This window comes from Prionailurus bengalensis, chromosome D2 (genome assembly GCF_016509475.1).
Source record: "Prionailurus bengalensis isolate Pbe53 chromosome D2, Fcat_Pben_1.1_paternal_pri, whole genome shotgun sequence".
NCBI lineage: Eukaryota > Metazoa > Chordata > Mammalia > Carnivora > Felidae > Prionailurus > Prionailurus bengalensis.
In genome coordinates, this window is record NC_057351.1 from 36885323 (window position 1) to 36911592 (window position 26270).

A 26270-nucleotide genomic window follows, 5' to 3' on the forward strand; every position below is an offset into this window, starting at 1 on the left:
CATCTTTGGGATCCAGCAAAAGCAGTTCTAAGAAGGAAGTATATAGTAATACAGGCCTATCTCAAAAACAAGAAAAATCTCAAATAAACAATCTGACCTTAAAGTCCAAAATTAGAAGGAAAAAAATAATAAAGATCAGAGTGGAAACAAACAAAAAAAAAGAGACTAAGTAGAAAGATAGAAAAAAAATCAATGAAACTTAGGAGCCAGTGTTTTGAAAAGATATACAAAATTGATAAACTAGTCAGACTCAGAGAGAGAGAGAGAGAGAGAGAGAGAAGTCAAATAAATAAAATAAAAAATGAAGAAGAGGAAGGACACCTGTCTGGCTCAGTCAGAAGAGCATGAAACTCTTAATCTTGAGGTCATAAGTTTGAATCCCCCCATTGGGTATAGAGATTACTAAAAGAAATAAATAAACTTTAAAAAAGTAAAGCATAGTTTCAAACTAATATTGCAGAAATACAAAGAATTACAAGATATTACTATGAAAAATTATATGCCAATAAATTGGACAACCTAAAAGAAATAGATAAGTCCCTAGAAACAAAAGTCTTCTAAGACTAAATAGGAAAGAAATAGAAAATTGGAATAGACTGATTACTAGAACAAAATTTAATCAGTTATCAAAAAACTCCCAATGAACAAAAGTCTAGGACCAGATGGCTTCACAGGTGAATTTTACCAAACTTTGAAAGAATAGTTAATACCTGTCCTTCTCAAACTATTCCAAAAAATAGAAAATAATGCTTCCAAATTCATTCTATGAGGCCAGCATTACTGTGATACCAAAACCAAACAAAGACACTATAACAGAAAAGAAAATTATGTACCAGTGTCCCTTGGCACAAGCAGTCTCAACAAGGCAAAAACATACCAATATCCAAAATGAACCTAGATGCGAAAGTCCTCAAAAATATTAGCAAACCATACAAAAATGATCATTTACCATGATCAAGTGGAATTTATTGCAAGGATGATTCAATATCCACAAATCAATCAACATGATACAGCACATTAACAAAAGGGATGACAAAAATGGTATGATCATTTCAATAGATGCAGGAAAAGCATTTTTTTAAAAAAAAATCAACATCCATTCATGATAAAAGTTCTCCACAAAGTGGGCAGAAAGGGAAATGCCTCATCATAATAAAGGCTATATATGACAAACCCACAGCTAACATGATACTCAATGGTCAAAAGCTGAAAGTTTTTCCCCTAAAATCAGGAAAAAGAAAGGATGTCTACTCTCATCACTTTTATTTAACCTAGTACTGGAAGTCCTAGCCATAGCAATCAGGCAAGAAATAAAAAGTCATCCAAGTTCGTAAGGAGGAGGTAAAACTGTACTACTTGCAGATGACATAATATTTTACATGGAAGATCCTAAAGACTTCACTAAAAATCTATTAGAACTGATAAATGAATTCAGTAAAGTTACAGGATACAAAATAAATATACAGAAATCTGATGTGTTTCTATACACTACTAATGAAATAGCAGAAAGAGAAATTAATAAAACAATCTCATTTATAATTACATCAAAAAGAATAGGAAACAATAGGAACAATAGGAAACAATAGGAAAAATAGGAAACAATAGGAAAAAAATTAATCAAGGAGGTGAAAAACCTCTACTCTGAAAACTATAAGACATTGATGAAAGGCACTGAAAACAACACAAATAAATGGAAAGATATTCCATGTTCATAGATCAGAAAAATTAATGTTGTTAAAATGCCCATACTACCCAAAGCAATTTACAGATTCAATACAATCCTTATCAAATGCCAATAGTATTTTTCACAGAACTAGAACAAATCATTCTAAAATTTGTATGGAACCACAAGAGACCCCAAGTAGCTAAAGCAATCTTGAGAAAAAAGAACAAAGCTGGAGATACCACAATCCCAGATTTCAAGATATACCACAAAGTTACAGTAATAAAAACAGTATGATGCCAGCACAAAAACAGACACATAGATCAATGAAACTGAATAGAGATCCCAGAAATAAACCCATGCATATCTATGGTTAATTAATCTACAACAAAGGAGATAAGAATATACAATGGGGAAAAGGCAGTCTCTTCAATAAATGGTGCTGGGAAAATTACATGCTGGGATAGCTACATGCAGAGGCATAAAACTGGACCACTTTCTTATACCGTACACAAAAATAAACTCAAAGTTGATTGAATACCTAAATATGAAACCTGAAACCATAAAACTCCTAGAATAAAATGTAGACAGTAATCTCTTGGACATAAATCTTGGCAATATTATTCTGGATATGTCTCCTCAGACAAGGGAAACAAAAGAAAAAATAAACATTTGGGACTAGTGAAACAAAACAAACAAAAACACCAACAAAACAAAAAACCAACCTACTGAAAGGGAGAAGATATTTGCAAATGACACATCTAAAAGGGGCTGATATCCAAAATATATAAAGAACTCATATCACTCAATACAAAGAAAAGTAATCTGACTCAAAAATGAGCAGAGGACCTAAAGAGATATTTTTCCAAAGAAGACATATAGATGGCCAACAGACATATGAGAAGATGCTCAACATCACTGATCACAAGAAAATGAAAATCAAAAACACAATGAGATATCACCTCACACCTGTCAGAATGGCTAGAATTAAAAATAGAAGAAATAACAAGTATTAACAAGGGATGTGGAGAAAAGGAAACCCTCATGCATTGTTGGTGGGAATGTAAAATGGTGTAGCTACTGTGGAAAACAGTATGGAGTTTCCTCAAAAACAGAAATGCAATATGATCCAGTAATTCCATTTCTGAGTATTTACACAAAGAAGATGAAAACGCTAACTTGAAAAGATATATTTACCCCTATGTTTACTGCAGGATTATTTACAATAGCCAAGATATGGAAGCAACCTATATATCCATTGATAAAGAAGATGTATATATACACACATATGTGCGTGCACGCGTGTGTGCACGCGCACACACACACACACACACACACACAATGGATTACTCAGCCATCAAAAAGAATGAAATCTTGCCATTCGTGACAACATGCATGGAAGGAAAGAGTACAATGCTAAGTGAAATAAATCAGACAGAAAAAGACAAATACCACATAATCTCACTTATGCACAGAACCTAAAAACAAAGCAAATGAACGAACAAAAATGGACTCATAAATACAGAGAAGAAACTGGCAAATGCCAAAGGAGAAGCTGGGGAGGGGATCAGAGAAATAGGTGAGGTAGATTAAGTTATAAAACAAGTCACAGGGCTGAAGAGTACAGTGTAATAACTTTGTATGATGACAGATAGTAACTACACTTACCATGGCGAGCATTTCAGGATGTATATAATTGTAAAATCACTATGTTGTACACCTGAAATTATATCTCAACTATACTTCAATTTTTAAAAAATACCCTGGAGATTGTATACCAGAAGAATAAGTATTCTGATAATACATGCAGGCACGTTGGTGGTACTCAATAAATGGTAATTTCATCATATGAACCTCGAACTCATGAACGGTAAGATCATGACCTGAGCCAAAGTTAAGAGCAGATACTTAACTGACTGAGCCACCCAGATGCCCCAGTCGTCTACTATTCTCGATCACTTCTTTTATGCCAAAATCCTTAATTATTGTTTACACATACAACAGAAGAAAATAGCTAAAAATAAACAGACTGGGCAGTGTGTCCACCACAATTTGTAAGCAATGGAGCCAAGTCTCAACCCAAACTTGTGTACCTGCACAAAGCCTAAGCTTGGAAACACTGCCCCGGCACAGACTTCAGCCAGTCAGTTCCAACTGCAAACATCAGTACTCAAGTAAGCACTTTCAACATGGAGATCCTCTTGCCAGAGTCTGCTAACAATGTGCCACCACTATGTAAATGGTCATCTGCCCACAACCCCACCAGATTGATACCCTGATAAAGAAAAGAAGGGAGGGAAGAAGGGAAACTAAGCCTCTGAATTTGAAGGGCCCCAGATAGGAGTTTATCACTATTTTAGTTTTCTTTTCTATGTCAACAAATGAAGTTCATTATTTTTCACATACTTATCAGTCATTGTATTTTTTCTTTAAAGTGCTTTATAGTGGCCTTTGCCACATGACCTGTGTCTTCATCTTATAAATAAATTTGGGCTTTGTTATACTGAGGACATTTTGTTCTTTAGTATCTCCCACAGTTCGTCATTCTTGTTTTAATTTTGCTTAAGGTTTTTTCTAAGTCTAAAATTTTGTTTTCTTTCTTTTCAAATTCTAAATTTGTTATATGGTCAAATACATCAATCTTTCATCATTGTTTCTTTCTTTTAATATTCGGCAATGGCCACCTCCAACATAAAAACAGACTTTTTAAATGCATCCACCTTTCCTCTTCATACTTTTAGGGCAGTGGTTCTGAACCTTGGCTGCACATTTCAAACACCTGGGAAGCTTTAAGAATTACTGATACCTGTGTCCATTCTGACTTTATGGGCCTTGGTACAGCCAGGCAGAGGGAGTCTTAAGCTCTGAGATGATTCTAAGGAGCTGTCAAGGTTGAGAAGCATTGCAAACTTTTTCTGTAAATGGGCAGATAGCAATTATTTTAGGTTCTCTCACAACTCCCACTCTGCTGTAAATATATGTAAATGAATGGGCGTGGCCATATTCCAATAAAGTTTTACTCAAATAATAGCCCAAGGGCCCTAGTTTGCTACACCTGCATTAGAGACCTACTATCAAATTCCACATTCACAGGAACTGCCTAGGATTTATTAACATTCAGATTCTGATTCAGTGGGTCTGAGATGGGGCCTGATACTCTACATATCTAACCAGATCTAAAATGATGCAGATACTCTTGGTCAGAGACCACACTTTGAGAAATCAAGGCTGGAACGCAGTAATTCCCAGACTTTGCTGCTAATGCAATCACTCCAGGGATTTTAAAACAATACTGATACCTGCCTCCCCCTCCCAGATACTCAGATTTAATTGGCCTGGGGTACAACCTAGGTGTCAGAATTTTTTAAACTCCCCAGATGATTCTAAAGTACAACCAAGTTTGGGAACCACTGGTTGAGAATATCTTTTTTTTTCTTTTAACCTTGTTACTCTATCTTGATGTATTTATTTATTTTGGTTAATAGTGTACCAAAGGAACCAAACTTTATTTTTGTTCTCAAATAGTTAGCAAATTTCCCCTTACCTGAGTAATCACTTGAGTAACCTAAAACCACTAATATACCCACTAAGCATGCTGCCTTGCTACTTAATTTTAAAGAGCATACTTGCTAACTATAACTTAGAAGAAATCAATAGTATAATAAGACACTACCTATAAAAAATACATTCAGCTTAAGATCTTAGCAAAAAAGTAGTCTTAACAACATTAGGAGGTAGATGATTTCTATTTTAGTGTTTATAACTGAATACTCAGAAAACCAATAAAGATTAAAAGTGATAAAAAAAATTTATGGGGACAAACAATAACAACAGTCAAACAAAGGATAAAATAAATGACTGGCTCATCCAATAGAGAAGCAAATAGAAAAAACAATTCATGTACAGTTATATACTAATAAAACTGAAAACCTCAGTAATAGGGGATGACTTCTCCAAAATGTAAACCTTGAAAGTTGATATGACCAAATGGGGAAATAAGTCATTGCAGAATTGTAGCTGGTATGTAAATAGGAAAATGTACTAATACCTTCCTCTCAAAGGCTTTGCAACCATATAATTTATCATTAAATTCTTTAAAACATTTTTTATTGAAATTCTAAACTATCCCATAATACAAAAAAGATAGAAAGCTACTAAGAAAATAAACATCAACCTGCTATGAAAAACTGACTTTTCAAAACACAAAAATAAAATAATCTCACGAATGTTAGAGATGCTGCATTCTACATAAAATACCAATATATATAATTCATCAGTGGATCAAATAATACTCCAAAGCATTGTAGTTAAATTTAGCAGGTTGAAAACAATGCTTTATCTCTGCCCCCTCTCAAAACCTCACTAAAGTAATACTAGTGGGGGAAAATGGTAAAATCCCCAAGGACAAAAAGAAGGGAAGAGAGACTATAGCACATAAGAGAAAAGCACAAAATGTTGGCAGGTGAAAAGTGGATACTTGGTTGGAAATTAACTCAACAGAACTAAGAAACCTAATTTCACATTTGTATAACACATAGAACAACCATATACATATATATGTATACGTATATGTATATATATTGAATACATTTGTTATATGTCTCTATATATTAACATATATATTAATAACTGTGTGTGTGTGTATATATATGTATATATATATATATATATATATATATATATATATATATATAACCATAATGATAAAAGAATATATGAAATGTCCTTTGTCAACAAATTTCAATGAGGAATTCCACAAAGACTGAGGTTGGAGGAGGTGGCAGATGGGGAGATTTTAGTAAAGAAGAAAACAACTGTCCAAAAAATGAAATGGGGTGACTGACACTGGGAAGGAGGAGGCTGGGACAGTGACACTGACTGAGGGGGGCACCAAATGGGAGCAGCCAGGACACAGCAATAAGTGTGGGCATTTTAGTTGCTAAGCAATACTGAGTGAACAGGTAAGTCCTAGAAAGAAATTGCCACCACAGCTGTAAGAACAGCTACTAGAGCGGAAGGCAGCACCGCACAGCCCAGCATTCACTGGACAAGTTGCCAGAGGCAAAGACAGCACTCACAGCACACATCTCAAATCCAAAGAGGAACACAGAATTGAGAAAGTCATTTCGAGGAAAATCAAGTTTCCTTTGAAAAAAATACATATTCTAGGGGTGCCTGGGTGGCTTAGTCAGTTGAACGTCCAACTTTGGCTCAGGTCATGATCTCAGGGTTTGTGGGTTTGAGCCCCACATTGGGCTCTGTGCTGACAGCTGAAGCCTGGAGCCTGCTTCAGATTCTGTATCTCTCTCTCTCTCTCTGCCCCTCCCTTGCTTGCACTCTGTCTCTGTCTCTCTCTCAAAAACCAATAAATAGTAAAAAAAAATTTTTTTAAGAAAAATGCATATTCTAGCAAACTGACATTTGAGAATACAACATGAAAGCAACAGCTTCAGAAAAAATTTAATTGAAAACCATAAAGAGTTGTAACAAAATATGTCAACACTACGAAGTCAAGTAGATAGCTGAGAAATTAAAATTTGAATATCAAAGCATTAAAAAGTCAACAAAACAGAAGAGTGGACATAGCTACATACAATACGGAGGGCTGAACTATCAAATAGAGATCTCTTCCTTCAAAAGGATAAAAAATACAAAGGAAAAGTCAAGGCATGGAAAACAAGTACAGCATTTTTAACATTTATGTAGTGGAATTTCCAAAAGGAGAAAATAAAGGCAACTGGAAGCAGGAAAAACTCAAATAATATTAGAATCAAGTTTCCCTGGCCAGAAGAATGACCTGTATCCTCAGATTGGAAAGGTCTGTTAAGTATCCAGCAGGTTGCATTGTCAAAGGTCCAAATCTAGGCATATCATGGTGGCATTTCAGAACATCAGTGTAAAGATCTAAGCCCCTCAAAGCAGTGAAAATAAACTTATTGTCACAGTTCCCCTAGCCACACTGGGTGAAAGGAAACAAAGGAAGGATATCTTCATAATTCTCGGGAGAAATCATTTGGAACCAAGAAAGATATACTTAGCCAGCTTCAAGAAAAATAAATCCGAAAGAAGTGAGATACAAGAACCAATGTAGGAAAAGAATTAAAAGTAACTGATTGGTTTATGTGTTGGCTGAATATTACAAGACATAATAAATAATAGCAACGACCCCAAAATTAAAATCTCTAGATGATACTGTATGTAAGATAGAGATATGGAGATGGGACAGCAGTGGAGGTAAGAAAGGTGTGCTAAAGCTCCCGTCCTGCTTGAGGAGAAAATACTATTTTTTAAGTGTATTTATTATAAGTAATCTCTACACCCAATGTGGGGCTCAAACTCATGACCCCTAGATTAAGAGATACATAACTCTTCTGATTGAGCCAGCCAGGTGCCCCGAGGGGAAGATACTATTAATTATACATTTTAATAGAAAAATTATGTTTAAGTATGTGTATCAAAAACTTAAATAGGGGCTCTCGTGTGGCTCAGTCAGTTGAGTGTCCGAATTCGGCTTAGGTCATGATCTCAGGGGTTCACGAGTCAAAAGTCCTGCATCATGCTTTCTGCTGTCAGAGCAGAGCCCTCCTTAGATCCTCTGTCCCCGGCTCTTCCTGCCCCTCACCCACTTGTGTGTGCACGCATTCTCTCTCTCAGAAAAATAAATAAGCATTAAAAAAATTAGAAAAAAAACTTAAGAATATATTTGGAATTAAAAATTCAAAATCTTAGGAGGGGAAAAAGAACAAAAAAAAGACCAATCCAACTAAAGGAAAACAGTTGTGAAAAAAGAAACCAAAGAAAAGCATATTAATTAGAAAATACTATTGTAACAGCAAAAACAGCCCAAAAATATATTAGTCATCACAATAGAACTAAGTAAGTTAAGTTCACCTATTAAAATACAATGACTCTCAGGTAGTAGAAAACCATCACTAACACATTCCAGAGGCATGCTGTGTGTAAGAAAGACACCAAAAACAAAACACAAAGAAAAGTTAGAAATTAAAAGCTGAAAAATAGATATCAGACAAATGTTGACAAAAAAGGGGGAAACAAAGTGACAATGATATCAACTAAAGTGGCAACTGCTGTGAAAAATTATGAGAGAAGTAAAGAGTAATACCTCATATTGATAAAAGGAACATGCACCAAGAATGTGTAGCAATGGGGCGCCTGGGTGGCGCAGTCGGTTAAGCGTCCGACTTCAGCCAGGTCACGATCTCGCGGTCCGTGAGTTCGAGCCCCGCATCGGGCTCTGGGCTGATGGCTCGGAGCCTGGAGCCTGTTTCCGATGCTGTGTCTCCCTCTCTCTCTGCCCCTCCCCCGTTCATGCTCTGTTTCTCTCTGTCCCAAAAATAAATAAAAAAACGTTGAAAAAAAAATTAAAAAAAAAAAAAAAAAGAATGTGTAGCAATGAAGAAATTTTACACACCTAAGAATATAACTTTGAGATGCAGGACACAAAATCTGATAAGAATACATCAAACAAAAAAAAGTTGACAATGCCACATCACAATGGGAGATGCTAATGTTCCTTTTCCAGAAACTAGCCAAAAAATAAGCACAAATAAAGAATATATGCATAACATTTAATTCCTTGGGATATATTTGTATAAGTTTATCAGAATGGATGGACAGACATATATACTACTCACTAATCTAGGAATACACATTCTTTAATAACAACTATTGAATAGTCACAAAAACTGACCATGCATTAGGCCACAAAGAAACTTCACCAAATTCCCAAATGCAGAAATCATAGGGGCCAATTACCCCAAAGCAATAGAATAAGAAAATCACAAAAAGATAGGCAAAATAGACCGTCTTATAGAGAGAAGCACTGAATATATGAAAAGGGAGTTATCACAAATTAAAAGGACATGAGCATTATAAATGATGGAACAATTGGTTAACAGCAATGGTCAATATAAACAGCCATCTCATACCAGAATTGAAACTAATTTGAGATAAATTAAAAATGAAATATAAATGACAAGGCATAGAAAAGCTAAAGAAAATATAATTATGTATCTATTAGCTCTCTGCAGAGAGGAAGAATTTCTAAACTCAGATATGAAAGGAATCATAAAAACTCTTAAATATCAGATCAGCCACCATAAAATTATCAAAATTCTACATGTCAAAAACAGTACTGAAGATAAGATGATAGCCTATAAGAAAAATAATGTAATATGATATAATGAGGATATGATATATAAGGATGAACCTTTTGTAATGTCAAAAGCATGTATGGAAAATACCTTATCCCTAGTTCATAAGTAGGCAAAAAATCATAATGAAACACATCATATAAGAGTAAGTATAAGTAGTAAGCAACGATTAGAAATGATTAGACTTGGTTGAAACAAGAGAAATGCACGTTAACCAAAAATACAGTAACATTGTGTTTATTCTACTTAACTAGCAGCACATCTGAGTTTCACCTCCTAGAGATGACTCTACAAATGAGATAATTTTATAGTTGGAGGGTGGAACTGTCCAATGATTCAGAATTTTCAGAAAGTTATTCCACATTATGAATCAAACTAATTCCATTTCGGAAATGGAAAAATGCTACAGGAAATGCTCGTTGCAAAATTACTCATTAAACGAGAAAAATAGGACAGCAGCTTCATACCTAAACATGGGTTTTCTTCAATACAGTCCATCTTCTTTATGAGCTATTACACAGGTTTGAGAATAATATAACAAAGGAAATGTATGTTATGAGACAGTGTTAAGTTAAAGAAGCGGGATGTGGGAAGCAGAGTGGCGATTACCAGAGGCTGTGGCGTGAGGGAAAGAGGACTTATTTACTGGGTAAAGAGCTTCGGACTTGCAAGATGACATCTGGGGATCCATTCCACACAATGCCAATATACTTAACACTATTAAACTGTACACTAAAAAATGGTTAAGATGGAAAATTTTATGTTCTATGTTATTGTTTTTTAAAACAACACAGAACGTAAAATTGTGTTTCAAAACAAAACAAAACACACAAAACATAAAATTGGGTATGGAACCCAATGACGGGCTTGAACTCATAACCTGAGATCAAGACCTGAGCTGAGATCAAGAGTCAGATGCTTAACCAACTGAGGTACCCAGGTGTCCCTATGTTCTGTGCTTTTAAACCACAATTTAGAAAAGAAAAAAAAAAAGCAAATTGGAAACTCAAAAAAAAAAAAGTAGTATATAACATGTATGTTCTCTATAATAAAACCATAAAAACTAGGGGGTGCCTGGGTGGCTAAGTCAGTTAAGTGTCTGACTCTTGGTTTTGGCTGAGGTCATGATCTCATGGTTCATGAGTTTGAGTCCTACATCGGCCTCCGCGTTGAGAGCAGAGCCTGCCTGGGATCGTCTCTCTCTCTCTCCCTCTCTCTCTCTGCCCCTCCTCCAATCTCTCTGTCTCTCAAAATCAATCAATCAATCAATCAATCAATCTAAAAACTATAGCTATATGAAAAATAAGAACTAGAAGAAAAGCATAAAATGGTGACAGTGGTTGTGTTACAGAGGCAGGGTTTTGAATTTCTTTAATTTCCTCAAGTTTTTAAAAATTTTCTGTAACATATATATATAAATTTCTCTTTTTATTCATAATTTTTTGTTGCTGTTATAAAGTTGACGGCAAGTCAAGACTGACTGAGCACAGGTCCTCTGGCTCTGAGCCCTGTGTCCCTGTCAAAATGTCAGGACCCTGAAGCCAGCAGCTCTAGGCAGGGTAGACCCCAGGCCACTGCTGTTCCTTCAGAGGGTCAAACTTATTGCCTGGGGCCTGAACAACCAGGTTAGGGTCATCCTGCCAACCGGTACCAAGGCATTTCCCACTGGGCAGTTAGCCAGATAAGTGATTAGGAACTCTTTCTCAGAGGGAAGCAGCATTATTATTCTGACAGACATTAAGGGATGTGGAGGCAAATGATCAGTCATTCACCATTCAGGGTTCCCACTGCCCTGGGGCAGAAACAAGCTCCCAATTGAGCAGAAGACTGAGAAAACACAAAAGCAACCACATCCCAGCCTGTGGCGGAAAGCCTGCCAGGGTTTTCCAATTTGCTATTCTCCATTCCCTTTAACTCCTTAATCTTTAAATCCAAAAAGCTGAAAGGTTCAAATAAACCTCTGTCCTTTCCAATCCCTCCACCCCCACGTAAATCCTGAAGAGCAATTATTTTTGTGGTGTCTGACAAGGTCATAGTCATCTGGCCTTGCAGCCAGTGAGCTCAAACTGAGGCCAGGAGTTCTCAGGGTAACGGGGGGGGGGGGGGGGGGGTGCAGATACAAGCACAGGGAGGCTTCTCCAAGGTGCTCCCCTTCTCCAGCGTAGTCACCCAACTGCTGTCACCAGGACCCACCTCCCATGCTCACCTCACGTGCTTCTCAGCCCCAGCACAAAGTGAACGGGAGCCTCTCCTTTTGAGCTGGAGGGAGAGGACTGTCTTTCTTGCTCTCAAATGCCCCTGGGCTTTTGTTCCTCCAGTCAGAGCTTTTACAAACAGTGCCTGCTTGTCTGACCTTTTCAAACCTTTTCCCTGGGTAATTGTTTGGGCTGTTTTGTTCCCCAACTCATCCCAGTACCGCTTCCTGTGTGACAGATACGAAACATCAGTTGAGATGCAACTGGGATTGTCACCTATTCATTCATTCATTCATTCATTCATTCATGCCGTAACATGTACAGTACGAGTGCTCTATACCAGTCTCTCACTGTTTGAAACACTAAAGGCAGCAGGGGTGATGCTCTGGCTTCAAGAGTCTTCTATTTGAAATGGGGAGGGGCAGAAAGTAAAGGAACACATTTTTTGTGTGTGTGTAAACAAGCAAGTCTTCTTGATTTTATCCCTTAAATATATATGAACTAACTCATCTTTTCCTTCTCCGCTGCCAGAACCATGGGCCAAGTCATTGTTACCTCCAGCTTGGCCGACAGCCCCAAGCTGTTCTTCCTGCCTCACTTTTATTCCTTCAGCCCACCCTGCCCAGGACCATTCTCCAGACATCAGTCAGGTCACATTGCCACCGGCCAAGAGCTGTCTCACCAGAAATCAATTTCAGATTCCTTATCTTACTCTGGAAGGCTTTCCATGATCTCTCCTTTCACTTCCACTCTCCCCATCCTCATACCCTCCACACTGTGCCTCTACTCCTTGAGCGTTTCCCACTCATTCTCAGCTCAGCCTTCCCTTCCCTTCTTTTCTAGAATGTCCTTCCCCTAAATCATTGTAAGAGAGGCTCAACTGGACACTGCCTTAGAGAGACCTTTTCTGGCCAGCCAATTGTAGCCCCCCTCCCATTACCCTGTCCTTCTTTAACTCTCTACCACGACCTTTTATTTGCTTGTATATGTGCCCATTTTCTCCCATAGAATGTGTGCTCCATCATAGCAGCTGCCTCATACACCTGCTCACCACTGTGTTTATCATCTTCCAGCACAGTGATGACTGACACATAGTAAGCACTCACTGCTGAAAATGAATGAATGAATTTATGAGAAACCATTCCAAAGGAAAGTAAGAAGAAGATTAGATACTGAGTTAAACCTGTAGTATTGCTCAGTTACTCAACTCTTACTCAGGAAATGGTCTATTTCTCTTAGCTTATAATCCCATCATTCCTGCTCATATCTCTAGGTGCTTTAATGGCGGTCCTCGCCAATGCTGGATGTTTTAAAACATGAAGCAGCTCTTTCCTGAAGTGAAGGGAGAGGGAACTTAACAATCTGATCAACAGATCTAGGGCTCCAGAAAGGAGGCATCAATATTTAGATTCTAGGTGAAGTCCATGCAGATGGTTTAACCCAAGGAAGCCTTTTAGGCCAGTTCTAATGAGAAGGATTGACTAGAATTCACCTATCACTTGCTTGCTAATTGGAATTTCACCATGCATAATTATATAATGCCGGGGTAGTTCAAGCTGTGCCTATCCACATCAGAATCCTAAACTGGGCTCCAAAGGAATGATACTTTATTTTAAAGAAGCTCCTAGTACTACTAACCTTTCCGGAAATAAAAGATATCTCTTCCTAAGTCTGGGATCTTTAGGTCCAGAAATGTAAATTTAAGCCATTAATTCCAAACTCCTATACATTATGGATGCCCAAATAAAATCAAATCCCCCTCAGAAAACTGTTGAGACAGAAGAATCTTCCCAGAGGATGTCTCTTTCATCTCTGCTGGGTAAGAAGAATGAAGTAACACCCAAGATAGGCAAGACAGCATCCCCATGGCCTAATATGAGGACATAAGAAAGCAAACAGAAATGGCACTGGTGTCCCTGAAAACAAATATTGTTCATACCTCCAAAAGCCTCTTTAGAAAACGCTGACTCACTGGAAATTGTTACCACTTAATAAATAAGAAGGAGGCTATTGCTGTTATTTGCCAAGCTTTCCCCAACATTTCTGAAATATATTCTCTAATAGCTCAAAAACATTTGGGAACACTAGAGGCCAGCCACATTCATCTAAAAAAAAAAAAAAAAAAAAAGATAGGATTTCTGCCTGGCTTGGCACATCTGAGTTCAAGGGTGTATCAAACAAACGGGAATGGAGAAAGCTATCACCTGCCCTCTGGATATCACCCTCAATCCAGCCTATGAGAAGGGCACTTCTTTCCTGGGCAGCCTCCAAACACACAGGATAACTTTGGGGGATAACTGCTGGGGCTGGGAGGGACCTTACCCCAAGAGGCGCAAACCCTGCTGTAGGACACCAATGACTGCCAGAAGCTCTGCTGTTCCTCCTTCTCAGGGGCCGCGGGCCCACACCTCACCCGGTAGCCATTATGGAACAAGTCCCCCAGGGACTTTTTGCGGCGCCTGGTAGGTTTGCAATCTTCTGTGCTGGTGCCGTTGGGTGGGTGATGGTAGACCAGAATCTTACTGGGGATCATGGTGGGGGCAGAGAGCCGGACCGGGCTCCAGGTTCCCTTCAATTCACGTCTTGCACAAACTGATGTCCTGCAAGGATCTGGAGGAGCCTGTATTTCCTGGACCTGTGCTGCAGACAGGTCCTCCTGTCCAGCACGGTGTGGCTCACCAGCATTTATGTCCCGATGGAGACTTCCTCCTCTCTCATTCACCAGCCCCCTTGAAAAAGCCCCAGCATGCTCTGGGCAGCTGCAGGAGGCCTCCTCAGAGAGGCTGTTGGGAAGGGAGGGGGAGCAGTCTGATCCATTATGTCCTACAAGCTGATCAATCAGCTTCACTCTGGAAATTACCACATAAGCTCCTTTGGACATGATTTAGGGGGATGGAAGGAGAAAAGGCTATAATTCCTCAAAATCAAGGAGCACAGAATGGGGTGTGGAGGGGGGCTGCAGTTTGGGTCCTACTGGGCCATTCCTTTTATTCTGGTGATTTTTTCTGATGATTAAGGGTTCTCAGGGAAGACTCCCTTATGGGATATGATGCCCAACTAGAGAGAAAGACTGAATGGCCCCACTCCTTCTTTCCCACCTCCTACTACCAACATAACCCAGATGCACAAATCCTCTGCTAATATCACGAGTAGGACTGAGGAGGGACTCTGGGCTTTCCAGAAGGCAGGAGGAGACATTCCATTAGAGCTCCTCACCCCTGTGCTTCCCTACCTTGTAGTTCTCAGCACTTCGTCTTGTTACCAACACCGGTCCCCTCTTTCCCCTAGGGCACTGAGTGTAAACAAAAATATAGCAGGACAGAGAAAGTATTAAAAATATAAACAGAGAAATACCTAGATTCATAAATTATTAGTTAAGTCTCCCCATAATCTGGCCCCCACCTTTTTTTTGCAGGCTTCACGCTGCCTTCTAGCAAGGCTAAAGTGATCAGATGGAATTTTCAGAGAGGGCAATTTATTTCTCCTCAGTAGAGATTTGTCCATCCCCCCAACCATGACATATTAAGCTTCTATCACATGCCAAGAATTGTGATTAGTACTGGCTATTCAGCAACTGATGGGAATGATACAAGTTCAGCTGTAATGGAGTTTACAGTCTAGTAGGAGAGAGAAGCAATACAAAATTCCTATCATAAATGTATCTAACTAACAGTTTGAGTAAAGTGCTGCAAAGGAAAAGCAAAAGTAGCCATCTGTCTGAATGAGTGTGTGTGTGTGTGTGTGTGTGTGTGCGTGCGCGCGTGTGTGTGCACGCATGCATATATGTGTATCTGGATAGGAATGTGTGGAACATGTTGGGGTGTGTATATCAGAAAGGGCTTCATATTGATTATGAATCCTAACAGCTGAGACAACAGTGGTGAGGGGAATTTTTTTTTTTTTTTTTTTTTTTTTTGGTTGAGGGAGCAGCATGACAAATGTCCTGAAGAGGGGAAAAAATGGCCTATTCCTGACTTGAAAGGAACTCACTGTGTCTAAAATGAAATAACTGATGAGAGACTTTTTAAAACTTACAGTTCTCTTGAAATGATCTGTGTAACCATAGGCCCTACAGACATCAAGAGGATAATGAAGGAAAATAATGAACAATATTGTGTCTACAAATTTGAAAAATAAATGAAATAGATAAATTTTGTTACAAATACAACCTTTTCAAAATGACACAAGAAGAAATGAAAAATCTAAACAGCCATGTATCTGTTAAAAAAAAAAAAATTGAAACTTCAATGGAAAGCATCCCCAGAAAGAAAATTTCAGGTCTAAATGGTTTCCACTGGAGAATTCTACCACACATTTAAGAAGGTAATAATTCCTATTTTAAACAAACTCTTTTAAAGAACAGAGGAAGAAGAAACATTTCCCAATTGTTTTAGGATGTTAGCCTAATTATGACACCAAAATGTGACAAGGGTAATAGAAGAAGAAGTGGGGGGGGGGGGGGGCAAAGGAGAAGAAGGAGGAGAAGGAGAAGGAGAAGGAGAGGGTGAAATTATAGACTAATATACCTTATCAACATAGGCACAATAATTCTTAAATACATACAGTACTAGTAAAAGTAATCTGGAATGATACATCATGACCAAAGGAGTTTATCCCCAGAATACAAGATTAGCTTAACAAATGAAAACCAATAATGTTATTCACGACATTAGCAAGTTAAAGGAGGAAAATCTTATGACCATTTTAATAGACATCAGAAAAAAATTGACTAAATACAACATGCACTTTATTATAAAGACTATAAAGCTACATGTAATAAGAGTTTGAGACAGTATGCTATGGCCTAAACAATGATACATTGATTAATGAAAGAGAACAGACTCCAGAAATAGATGCATATATATATGTGATGATAGAGGACAATATACATATGTATGGGTGAAGGAGAAAGTTAACTGATTTACAACAAAAGCACCAATACAATTGCATGGGAAAAGGAAGAAATTCTCAACAAACAGTGCTGGAAAAAAAACGAGATCTCTGTACCAGAAAAGAAACAAACCTCAACTCTCATCGAACACTATATACAAAACCAGTTTGAAAGGGATCATGGACTTAAATGTAGAAGCCAAATATAAATCTTCTAAAAAGGAATATTGGACAGTATCTTGAGGACTGTCCAATAAGGGGCCCCTGGGTGGCTCTTTCCTTTCAGCATCAGACTTTTAATTTTGGCTCAGGTCATGATCCCAGGGTTGTGAGACTGAGCCCCTCACTGGGCTCTGTGCTGAGCATGGAGCCTGCTTAAGATTCTCTCTCTCCTTCTCTCTCTGCCTCTCTCCTGCCTGTGTGCATGCATTCTCTCTCTCTCCCTCTCTCTCTCAAAATAAATGAACATTAAAAAAAAAACCTTAATAAAATATCACTATACTAGAATGACTAAAATGAGAAAGTTGGCAATAGCAACTGTTAGCAGGCAAACAGCAACTGTGGCTCTCATACATTAATGGGAGGGAGGGGTATAGAGTGCTATCATCTCTTTGAAACCTGTTTGTCAGGTCCTTAAAAGTTAAACATCTATCCTATCACCCGGAAGTTCCATTTCTAAGTAGTTATTCAGGAAAAATCAAAACACATGTCCACAAAATCACCTGTACAGGATGATCATAAAAATTTTATTCAAGATTACCCAAAGTCAGAAATGACCTAAATGTCTATCAGCAGGTGGGCAGATAAACAAATTGGTGGCATGCCCACAGAATGGAATAGTATTGGCAATAAAAAGGAACAATCTACTCATGTACACAGCAACATGTATGAATCCCAAAAATCTTACTTTGAATAAAAAGAGGTAGACACAGGAAAGAGTAACCTGTTTGTTTTCATTTGTATAAAGTTCAAAAGCAGGCAAAACTAAACTGTGTTGATAGAAATCAGGACAATGATTACCTATGACTGAGGGAAGAGGGCAGCTGTTGACTGTAAATGGCAGAAGGAAACTTCTCAAGATAATGGCAATGCTCTGTATCCTGACATGGGTGATAGACTATTTCACAATAATACCTACGTCAAAACTCATTGAACTGCACCATAAAGTCTTTGTATTTTATTGTAAGTCTCATATACTTCACTAAAAATATTGAGATGGACGCCTCCTGATGATGGCGACCTCCTGGTCACCAGAGGTGTCCAAAATGTGGCTGTTTGTACCAACTTAATGAACATGGAAGTTGAGCTTGGTGTCTCACTAGAGATCATCATCTGCTCTAACCCTATTAGTTACCTCCCAACAGCAGGGTAGACGGCAGAGTCATGAAACTCCAGTTAATCTGAAAGAGGATCAGTTTAATGGAAAGAGTGAAGGACTTACATATTTAGGCTCTGCCATTGCTGCTGTGGGGGCAGAACAAGTTATATGCTCCTAGCCTCAGATTCTCCATTTCTCAAATAGAGGTTTTAATATCTACTTCACAGATGACAATCCAGATTTAAACATGTATGCAAAGCCCTGCACAGGTACCTACACAAGGTTGTACTCAGCAAATTCCCCTCCATCCAACTACCAAAGTTCTAGGGCACAGCCCATCTGGTCTCTGTTCTGCTCACAGAATACCCCATCATTGATGGGCAACCTGGCCACAGAGTGTCAATAACCAAATCCCTTTTTGTCTCCACACAGCAGGCCTGCCAGCTGCTTCATAAGACTTCACTGATGTGGACACGACAAGTTTGGACCCTGGAGCCAGACGGCTGGGATTTGGGTCCTGGCATCTCTATTTATGAGCCATGTGATCTTGGAAAAGTTATTCAAACCCTGCCTTGAGTCCCTGACTCTTAACATGGTAGAAACATCTCAACACAAGCCTCTTTACTACAAGAAAGTACTTCTTAAAACAATTTTTAAAAATTTAAAGAGAATCCTATGTAAACATATGCACACACTCAAATAAATTGGGGCTCATTTCTCTGGACACGTGTGTATTACAAAAAATTGTTCTAGACCACATCCACATTTTACACACCCCTCAGTGTATCCCACAGTTGCTGCCCTATACCATCAGACCCCAAGGAATTCAGTGGGGGTTTCATTTGTCTTCAAGAGCCCAGTGTTGCCAACATGAAGTTACTGCCCTTCATTCACACTCACTGTGCAGAAACACCCTGCTCCTTCCCCTCTGCAACAGGCTTATTTCTCTTGGGGTGGAGGTGGGGGGGAGTCGGTGAGGAAAGAAGAACATGAGAATGTTCTTTTAACATAACCAAGCAATTAACTCCGATGCAGTTAACCTCTTCAGTCAAAACTTTTAAAACATAACCAAGCAATTAACTCCGATGCAGTTAACCTCTTCAGTGAAATGAACGGATATCCAATTCCCTAAATCCTGTAGTTATTCATTTGTTCAAATAACTAAGCGCCTATGTAGAAGACAGGCAGAATTCTGGAACCCAGAATGATGGGATTCAAATCCCAGCCTCACCATTAGTAGGGAATGAACATTGGCAAGTTCCTTCAACCCCCACTGTCTCAGTCTCCCTAACTATAAAATGGGAGTAGTAATAGTAACCCACCTCCTAGAGGAATACATCACCATATCTTTAACAGTTAAACTTGTCTTCAGTACAAGTAAGTGCCACTGAGTGTTTGCTGTTTTTATACCTACGAGCCAGATACTGAGCTGGGCGCCCTGGGGACACAACCTCTAAGTCCATCCTGAAGGAAGTTATAGTTTTATGGGGCAGTGTACAATCTACACTTCTATTTAGCTAGAAAGGAGAGATGACTGCCTGCATCATTTTATTTTAGGAGAAGACCCCCAAATTAGCTCTTTTCCCTCACTTGCTCCTTGATGCCTGAAAGTCCACTGGTGGAACGGCAGTGATGCATAGTAAGAAAGTCCAGAGAGATGTGGGTTTGAACCCTGCCCCTTCCTCCTGCAATATGAGAACGGGGGCTGGTTACATGAAACCTGCAAACTTCCCTCCTCACATACACATAAAGAGGATAATTACACCTCTAAGGGGACACACAGAACGTGCTACACGAACACTCATTCCCTGTCTCCTCCGAGGGCCCTGCTCTTGCTCTCTCCTCCTAGGATCTAATGGTCTGCTCCCTATGAAAATGCACATTTGCCTAGGAGTCACCGATCCCCCAGATAAGTCTTGGTTACAGGAAAACTATGAAGCCACCTGGGCATGGGGGAGGAGAGCAGGTGCCGAGAATGGGGTAGAGAGGGGCAAACTGTGGACCAACTTGCGAACTGAACCAACTCCACTGGCTGGCAAGTCATGGCCCTGTTTATAGCTGATGAAAGAGCCATCCAACATCTGTGATTTGAAATAGGGAAAATAAAGTCAAAGCTGAGTCTATGATTGGGCACATACTACTGTTTATTCCCCAAATCCCAGACCATTTGAGTTAAGTGCCTCAGGTCACCTCCCCACACTCTTAACTCTTTTTAAAACTGGAGACCAGAAGCATGCAGCGTTTGCACAGGCCTCAAGTCACAAGGGAAAAGGATGCTTTACTTTGGTCCCTGGTTTCTCTATTCAAGAAAATATCACCTAATCTCCAGTTAATCTGCCTCCTCCCACCCCACTTCATCTTCTCCCCTCTTTCTCCCTCCCTCCTGAGAACTAACCATCTGAGGGGCGCCTGGGTGGCTCAGTCGGTTAAGCGTCCGACTTCGGCTCAGGTCATGATCTCACAGTCAGTGAATTCAAGCCCCGCGTCAGGCTCTGTGCTAACAGCTCTGAGCCTGGATCCTGCTTTGGATTCTGTGTGTCTCTCTCTCTGACCCTCTCCTGTTCGTGCTCTGTCTCTCTCTGTCTCAAAAATAAATAAACACTTAAAAAAATTTAAAAAAAAAGAACTAACCATCTGAGGATCTGAGGGATAGAGTCTGTAACTCTGTGCATTTCCCTCCCCATCATCACTAGCTAGCGGTGCACATCACTATCTTCTTGGTCCCTGTCCTGCCCTCTCATCTCCAAAGTGACAGCCTCTGCCTGTCCTGACACACCACGTGTGATGCTGCAGACAAGTGAATCCAACTACCTCCAATATCCTCTCCTTTTCCCCAAGATGAAAACCCGAGCTCAATGATGAGAACTGGAATAATCCTCCCTAATCCCACCTCCCACGCTGAGCCCTGGCTGGAAAGCTGACACATGGCCCTGAGCATCCCTCCTGCCTGACATTTGGACCCACAGGAGACAGATGGTGTCCCCAGTCACTGTAGTGCACGCAGGTTTGGTTTTTGAGATTTGTAGCCCCATCTACTGCAGGGAGGACCTGAATCGGTTGACATGGTCAAAAATCACATCAAAACAAAACCCATACCTAGGGATAAACTAGGACAGGGCTCCTGCCAGCTAAAAGAAGCAGCAAGGAATGTTACCAGGAACCTGCCAGGCTCGGGACAAGAGTGAGGTTAGAGAGGCATGTAGCGCACAAAATTTGAGGAGGCCCCCTTTTGTTAACGCCCACTTTGCCCTTGCATTGCCCTGAGAGTGAGTCATTCAATTTGCACCCCATACTCCTCTCTCTCCTCACCCTAGTCCCCTCCCCGGCACTTGCAATGAATCTGTTACTAAGCTCATCTCTGGAAATGGCTCTGCCTTTTCTGTCACCTGTGGCAAGAGAGAAACATACTGGGTTATGATTGTTGTGAACTGGGAAAACCTATAAAGTCAATGCAGAGATCAATGTTATCCTAAAATTAATCTCAAGCAGAATTTCTGTGCCAGCAGCTTTGAATAAAGACTGAGGAACACAGTGAATTATATCTTCAATTACAGTTTACAAAGAACAGAGGCGCTCCTTCCAAACGGGTGCTCTTGATTTAGCTCTCTATAAAGGCAGGAAGCAGAACACTGAATCTCGGATCAGTAAAAACATTTTCACAAGGGCCTCAGGTGCCACAGGATTTAGCGATGTTTAATTCCGATGCTCAAAATTAATTTAAGGTAAACTCGGAGGGTGGAAATGAAGTGTTCGTTTTGGGGGGATTAATCCACGACCAGGCGTATCTCAGTTACGTTTTGTTCTAATGCTCGCAATTAACACCAGGATAAACTTGGATGATCGAAACCAGGGCTCAGCACATTTTTTTCCTGTAAAGGGCCAATAATAAATACCTCAGGGTTTGGGAGTCGTACAACCTGTGTTGAAACTGCTCAACTTGGCCACGGTGGCGTGAAAGCTAGCCATAGACAATATGTAAGAAACCGAGCTTGGCTACATTCCAATAGAATGTTATTTCCCAAACTAGGTGGCGGGCCAGGTTTAGCCTGCAGGCCAATCTTGCCAACCTCTGATCCACTGACACTTCAGAGGGAGGGAGGAATGATTAATTTGCCAGCAAGCACTTTTCCAAGTTGGTAACACTTAGTTCCTTCTGTTTCCTGTGACACTCATTTTAACACCTGATATGCTGTTTTTGTTTTCCTAGCCTAATCCAGATATTTATAAATCACTTCAGACTATGAACTCCTTGAGGTCAGGGTCTCAGTCCCTCTTCTTTGTGTATAATTTGTAACATCTAGCAGAGTCGGGCATGTTGCATCTGTTTAAGATTTTTCCCTTGTTCCACAAGGGATGTAGTTCACCTCTCTGGTTTCGGTATGTGAGGACTTGGAGATCTTTCTAACCCAACAATTGAGAGTTTCTTCCCTCCCCATGCGCATCCTGTTTCTAATCAGTTCTGAATAAAGCTATGTTAAAGGCGTAAACCAGTTTGCTCCGACCCAAAACAAGTTAGCAAGTCCCACTTTGAGACGCCCAAGTCCTCAGCTCATGTGCTTATTTCAGTCTTTTTTCCTATAAATAAATGGCGATAAAAATTCTGTCTCCTTCTACGCTTGTCGCCAATGCCCAGCATATGGTAGCATTCAATAAATATGTGTTGAAGAAATGATGAAATGAATATGATTTGGGTTTAGCTCCTAGAACCTTTGTTATGTGAGAGGCCTTTGCCAGCTTAGTTTAGGAAGCAAAATCTGTTAAGCAAGATTTTGCACTCTTGTGCCACCTAGTTGAAACCCACACTTGACGCTGCTTAGTGGACTGATCCTGTATCCCTGTATCCCTAACCCCAATTTGTCCCCGAGTACAAGGGGGTCACTGATCGGAGTTTGGATGGCAGGTTTCATTGGCCTGCCGATTCAGCTGGCCTCATCCATTTCCGCATCCCCTTCTGAGCGACAGGGGATGAGCACTGAAATCTCCATCCCTTCACAGAACCAGAACAGGAGGCACCAAACCATCTGCTTATTGGTCACGTGGCAACAGACAATGTCTGGAACGTCCTTACAGCATATTACTTCACTGATAAAGATGGATCGCACTTAAGCAGTGATTCTTGATCTCTACGAAATGGCTCAGACAGCACAGGAACAATCTCACAGATAAGACAAACTGCGCCGAGCTGGTCTCAGACTATGAAAATGCCTGCCAGGACATGACTTATGTGAAAATAAATAAGGTGGGTCACTGCTTTATCATTAGCAATAAGTGGGTTCTTTCTTCCTACCACAAAGCGAGGATGTAAAGGAACCACACACACCTATTGTTGCTTAGGCCTTTTCTCTTTACCAACTGCCTGAGGTGTGGGTTTCCAAACGAAATCATCCCAACCATTCTTTTGGACTGACTGTTTAATGAGGGGGTAAAATAGGCCAGCCCTTTCCTCTTCCATCAGATGCCTTCCTTGTGGCCATTTCACTAACTGCATGAAGGGGCACCAGAGGAGACAAATGGGCGCAAGTTGCAAACCCAGCAAACAAAGGGTAGAAGTAGATAAACGGAGTGAATTAATCAGCGATAAGTCACCGTGTCCCTATTACATATTTGGTCCTCTTCTGGGAGCGGTTAGGGCCAGAAACACTATGAGACATGGTCTCTAAAGAAACACAAACACAACAACAAAAAGTAAAATCAGGGGCGCCTGGGTGGCGCAGTCGGTTGAGCGTCCGACTTCAGCCAGGTCACGATCTCGCGGTCCGTGAGTTCGAGCCCCGCGTCAGGCTCTGGGCTGATGGCTCAGAGCCTGTTTCCGATGCTGTGTCTCCCTCTCTCTCTGCCCCTCCCCCGTTCATGCTCTGTCTCTCTCTGTCCCCCAAAAAATAAATAAACATTGAAAAAAAAAATTAAAAAAAAAAAAAGTAAAATCAGAAATCAAAAATAGCACATAACTAATCACAACGATTTACTGGAACAGACCGAGCTTTTAAGAGCACCGAGAGGGGCGCCTGGGTGGCTCAGTCAGGTAAGCATTGACTCTTGGTTTCAGCTCAGGTCATGACCTCATAGTTTGTGACTTTGAGCCCCATGTCAGGCTCTGTGCTGACAGCACGGAGCCTGCTTGGGATTCTCTCTTCCTCTATCTGCCCTTTCCTGGCTGCTTTCTCTCTCTCCTCTCTCTCTCCTCTCTCTCTCTCTCTCTCTCAAAAAATAAACAAACATTAAAAAAAAGAGTACTGAGAGCACGGTCCACAGGCAGACATCTCTGGATAATGCAAAATCTTACACTGATTGGCAAATTAAGCTTCCTTTCATAATTCTTATATGAAAACTGCTGAGAGGGACAAAAAGGGCAATAAAAATTTTTAAAAATTCTTAAGACTTCTGGCGACTATGAAAAGAACGTCTGTATGACAATTTGAAAAACTAAGTGAGTTCTAGTTTTGGGAGTACTCCAACACAGCCCATCACCTTAGACAAGTCATGTTTATTCTTCCTGACCTAAATGGTTTCTCATGGGAAGGGGGAAGGAAAGAACGAAGGAACGAAGGAAGGAAGAGAGGAAGGAAGGGAGGGAGAAAGGAAAGGAAGGAGGAACTGGGAGAGTTTACTAGTAGGTAATCCCTAACGTCCCTTTCAAATAAAATTTCTTTTTTTTTTTTAATATAATTTATTGTCAAGTTGGCTAACATACAATGGATACCATGTGCTCTTGGTTTCGGGGGTAGATTCCCATGGATCATCACTTACATACAACACCCAGTGCTCATTCCAACAAGTGCCCTCCTCAATGCTCATCACCCACTTTCCCCTCTCCCCCACCCCCCACCCATCCTCAGTGTGTTCTCTGTATTTAAGAGTCTCTTATGGTTTGCCTCCCTCCCTCTCTGTAACTATGTTTTCCCCTTCTCTTCCCCCATGGTCTTCTGTTAAATTTCTCAAGATCCACATATGAGTGAAAACATGATATCTGTCTTTCTCTGACTGACTTATTTCACTTAGCATAATACCCTCCAGTTCCATCCATGTTGTTGCAAATGGCCAGATTTCATTCTTTCTCATTGCCAAGTAGTATTCCATTGTATATATAAACCACATCTTCTTTATTCAAATCAAATTTCTATAACTATGTGGCTCTATGCTCTTAGAGGTCACTCATGAACAAAGAAATAATACTTTAAAAGTAGCCAAAAGAGAAAAAATAAAAATTATTTTCATAAATCTGCAATTTCCGTAGCTACTTTGTAACCATGAAGGAAATGCTACTGCACAGTAGGCCTGGCTCACTCCAGTGAATTCCCTTGCCTTCATCCACCCATCTGCCCAGCTGGACCACATGCATTTGAATGCCAGAGTGCTGGGCTTATTGAGATGCTAATTTCTGAATGTTCCCACTCACACCAGGGGGACAGCTTTGGAAGAAGATGTCATATCTCAGTGACCTCACCTTGTGGAATGATTTCTTTTTATAAATGCTAATTGCAACCCATTAATTAAGAGAGATGTTATAGTGGGCAGGAAAATCATGGAGTAAGCAAATCCTGCAATTCTCTCCAGCATTTATCATGAAGCAAAATCCTCCGTCTGATGCATTTCTGTACGGCCTAGAGGGCAGTACAGGAGTTAAATATTCCAGCTTCTGATTCAGAGGTCAACATGGGTCTGGTAGAGAAAGGGACTCTCAGTTTAGAAGGGGCCAAGCATCCAACCTCAGTGAATTTTTGGAGTACTGTGGTTACAGTTGGAAGATAGGCCTGGACTAATTTATTTCTGTCTATTGTGCAAGACAAAGAGTTTTTTGTGTGAGGTTTTTTTTTTTTTCCTGCATCTTGTCCTGTCATCCAGGAGAGTGCCAGGCACACAGTGGGTGCTCAGTAAAAGTGTTGATTAAATTTAAATCCTGGCTTTACCATTTGTAAACTGTGACCTGGGGTGCCTTCTCTAGCCTCTTAGAGACTCTGGAGGATCTTTCCTTTGCATTTTGTTTTTTTGTAAAATGAAGTATCTCAGTGTAAATTCCCTTGGAAACAGAA

General features: G+C 40.0%; 1 protein-coding gene across 35 annotated transcripts in view; it reads right to left on the reverse strand.

Annotated features, from left to right (window-relative positions):
- KCNMA1 (potassium calcium-activated channel subfamily M alpha 1) overlaps positions 1-26270 on the reverse strand; it is a 733580-nt gene that overhangs the window by 247393 nt on the left and 459917 nt on the right. Inside the window, exon 1 of one of the 35 annotated variants that reach the window (XM_043596653.1) lies at positions 14355-14759. The exons of the other annotated variants lie outside the window; for them this stretch is intronic. Coding sequence (XP_043452588.1) covers positions 14355-14565 — 211 coding nt within the window. The 5' untranslated portion in view covers positions 14566-14759. Of the gene's footprint in view, positions 1-14354; positions 14760-26270 lie in introns of those variants that run through there. 35 annotated transcript variants of the gene reach the window in all.